Below are 4,053 nucleotides of genomic sequence, written 5' to 3' on the forward strand. Positions count from 1 at the left end.
GAACCCTTCCGGTGCTGCCACTGCACCTTCACTAGCTGAATTACCTTGTTCCTCAAGGACTTTGTCTTCCGGTCCAGAATCGCGACCGGCCTCTCAATATAATTCAGGCCGCTATCAACCTGAATGTCCTCTAAGGCACCGTTTGGCAGAAGAACTGGATGGGACAGAATTGGACTGGACAAAACAGGACTGGACAATACAAATAATTTGTATAGCGTTTGGTAAAACTGAACAGAACAGAACAAGTTGTCTGAAACTGTTTGGCAACAATAGTACTGAACAGAACAAGATGTAAAAATGACCATATTACCCTTTTACAAAAAATATTCAAGATAACACAATTTAACATACATAACTTGAAAATAAACATTTTTATTAAAAAAGATATTTAAAATTCTCATATTAAAACTTGTTCTAATACCAAGTAATCCAAATTGCTTCAAAATTAACAAATTTCTAAACCAAAATGGTTTCCAAAATCCTTAATTTAAATAAATAAAAAAGAACAAACTTCAATTGTCTTCTTCCAATATAGTCTTCGCAAAAAGTGGTTTGGTAGCTGCATCCAAGCTATTCCACATTGGTAACAAATTCAAGTTTTTTGTAAATTTTAAACAAACCCGCATGATTTCTGAAGAAGACAACTCCATGGTCTTCAACTATTCATGTATGGTTTTTAACCCTGCGAGGTCATTAGTAGAAGAAGTAATAGCCCTAGTCATTTTCTGGATTTCCTCGGATACGACAGCTAACCCCTTTCCAATTATATCTGTTACTTCTTCAGATGCCGCTTTTCTCTTTTTATTTTGCGAGGAGTCTTTCGGATTTGGATTAGAGGAAGTTGCAGTGTTTTGAGGATTAGAATTGGACGATGGTAAACTTTCTCCTTCTTCGTTATCAATATTTTGATTTTGTGTCACATCAGCCGCCGATTCAGCCATACCACCTGTAGCTCAATCTTTACCAAAAACATTTGCTAGTCGCTCGTATGCAGGGAATGGTTTATTCGCGACATAGTTTTTGTTTGGATGTTTCTAGTAAAACAAACAAAGTTACAGGTAAAATCATATATTTAATACTTAGACACACAGAAAAATTATATATATATATATATATATATATATATATATATATATATATATAAAATCACTAACCTTTAGATATTCCTCTAATATCTCAGGAGAATCAACTACTACACATTTGCGAACATCATCCCAACCAAATCCACTTGTATTTTGCAGATCATATGCAACAGAAAACTTATCCTTTAAAAGTTTGATTTTGTTTTGCACGTGCTTTGTTGTTATATTAATACCAACGACTTTTTCCCGTAACTTTAGAACGACTTGGTCATAGGTTCCAGGCCTAAAGCTTCCATTATCACCTCTACCACTGATGACAACAATGTCTTGAAGGATGGTAATCAACGCATCCTCTTCTTCTTGAGTCCATTGACGCCTATCTGCCATGATTTGTTATCTGTATTTGACATATCATACATAGCAAAGGTAAATAGATAAAAATGGAAAATATAAAAACAAATCATCCATGAAGTTAGTTTAAATTAATATAAAAAACATACACAAAGTTAAAAGTTGTTCACATCCATAGCAATTATGAATAACAAACTTAAAAAAAGTTCTCAAATTAATTAAAAAAAACAATCTACTGAGATCTAGTTGACATCCAAGACTCAAACATTTCTTGGGCTAAATCATCCCTCCATTGAGTCCATTCATTACTTGATTCAACAACATCGACAATTTGAAATTGATTTGGTTGTTCTTCCCCGATAGGCATATCTTCAACGCTGCTTGACGTGTATTCTTCTGGATCCAAAGCCATGTGTGTCCTAATAAAATTATGCAACAAAGCACATGCTATGACTATTCGCCTTTGAATTCTTATTGGATAAAATGAAGGACTTCTTAATATAGCCCAACGTCTCTTTAGTAGACCAAAACACCTCTCAATAACATTCTTGGCTTGTGAGTGTTTCATGTTAAAGTATTCCTCCTTATTTGTAGGTGCACGTGTATTGCCTTCCCATTCTCATAAATGATACCTAATACCTCTATATGGTGCTAAAAAACCTTCACCATTGATATATCCTCCATCAGCCAAATAATAATTACCTATAATAAATAAAGTAAAAGGTATGAATATGTAACTATGTGTTTACCTATAATAACTATTTAGTAATTATTGTATTAGCTTACCAACTGGGATTTTTAATCCATTATGTCTAGTAATGGCATCCCGCAAAACCCTTGAATCAGTAGCTGAACCTTCCCAACCAGCTAAGACATATACAAAATTCATGTCACGATTGCAGACACCTAACACATTCATTGCTATACTACCCTTTCTTGTTCGATACCTTGGTTTATCAGAGTCAAGGACATTAACTTCTCTATAAGTTCCATCAATTGCTCCTAGACAACCCTATAAATAAAATTTTAACGCATTGTTAGTTAAAAACCTATATTTTGTAATATATCAAAATAATATTATAATGGTTACCTGGAACCATTTCCACCGGTTATCTGTACAATCATTTGCAACAGGCGTTGGTCTGACAAACAATATCTCTTGCAAATGCATTAAAGCATCTAAAACATGATGAAAATACCAACTTACTGTTTCCCCTGACCGATAGAATCTAACTTGAATACATCTGTTTTTTTTTGTGGTGTGCTAATATATTTAGGAATGTAGCAACTTGTTCCTCAATGGTCACTAAACCATCATATAATAAACCACCACGAGTTTGTAGTAAATCACACAAAACTGCAAATGTATTCCTATCCATACGTAACTCGTATATACAATTATCGTCACTTTCACGTGTGATATGATGTATTTCTGTAGACCTTTTTGAAAGGGTGTCTAATGTATTATTACCTAGATCTATCCTTTGAGCTTCTTTTTCCTCACATTCAATTAACCAAACTCTAATTGTAGCTAGGCACATCAACAATTGAATATAACTCTCCAACAGTTTCACAAACAGGAGCAAATGATTTCTATCCATATCTACAAAGTTTATAAAAAAACAAGTAAAACAACAACATTTTACTGATTTTAAAGAAACATGTTTGAGAGACGAAGATGGGAAAAAAATAGTAACGAAAAATAAAAATTAATATTATTTTATAAATGAAATGCCATGAGGAGTCTATAGAAATAAAAAAGCTAATTAAAAACAAAAGGAAACTACAAGGGCATTTTTGTCCAAAATTGAGTATATATAACATGAACCGGGAAGGAACAACATAAAGTATACATGTAGTAATAACAACTAATTATAGGGACATATTCATCATAAATTGAGTTTCTACAACATGAAATGGACATGAACAACACAAACTAGACAAAGTTCTGACAAAAATTATGCTTAAATAAGCCTCCCAATAACTAGTTTGTATCTTTATCATAAAGTAGGCAGAAACAAAAACTTGGGCCAATTTAGTCTAAATAAATGTGAAGTCTAATGACATCTTTTATTCATACCACGTGTTAATAGATGCAGGTAGTATAAAAACATACAAAAACATTATTCTTTTTGGTAGTATAATCAGAAAACTAATAAGTTATAAGAGAAAATTAAATCCCCAGAACTCGAATTCATTACACAAAATCAGATCCATATAATCAATTGAATCCCAAAAATATTAAAAGTGTTGTAAAGAAAAACTACTCCAGTTCATATTTCAAAATGATCCTAAGTATTTGACCATGCACCATCGGGTCAAATACATACCAAAATAGTTATGGACTTAGACACTAATCCAACAAAAACCATGTGTCAATTATCTCAACCCATAATAAAATGTCATGAACATTTGTGCCAAATCAAACTATGAATCAAAACAAACTCCCAGGAAAAGACTGAAGCTGTGGTGTGTGCGATGCCATCATCTCGAGCTCTTCCCTTTACTTGCGGAAGTACCTGAAACCAAAATTGAAACTGTAAGCACGAAGCTTAGTGAGCTCCCCCAAACTACCACATGACATACAATAAATTATAAAGCATCTACTGGGCCTTGCCCA

General features: G+C 33.1%; 1 protein-coding gene across 1 annotated transcript; it reads right to left on the reverse strand.

Moving 5' to 3' along the window:
* Nucleotides 1-953: 953 nt before the first annotated feature.
* On the reverse strand, nt 954-1,469 carry LOC111898792 (uncharacterized protein At2g29880-like). Its single transcript, XM_023894668.2, has 2 exons — nt 1,155-1,469; nt 954-1,034 (listed from the first exon to the last, which is right to left on the reverse strand). Exons 1-2 carry the CDS (start codon nt 1,467-1,469, stop codon nt 954-956), a joined length of 396 nt encoding a protein of 131 aa, XP_023750436.2.
* Between the last annotated feature and the right edge of the window lie 2,584 nt (nt 1,470-4,053).

The sequence above is a fragment of the Lactuca sativa genome, chromosome 6 (genome assembly GCF_002870075.4).
Source record: "Lactuca sativa cultivar Salinas chromosome 6, Lsat_Salinas_v11, whole genome shotgun sequence".
NCBI classification, from domain to species: domain Eukaryota; kingdom Viridiplantae; phylum Streptophyta; class Magnoliopsida; order Asterales; family Asteraceae; genus Lactuca; species Lactuca sativa.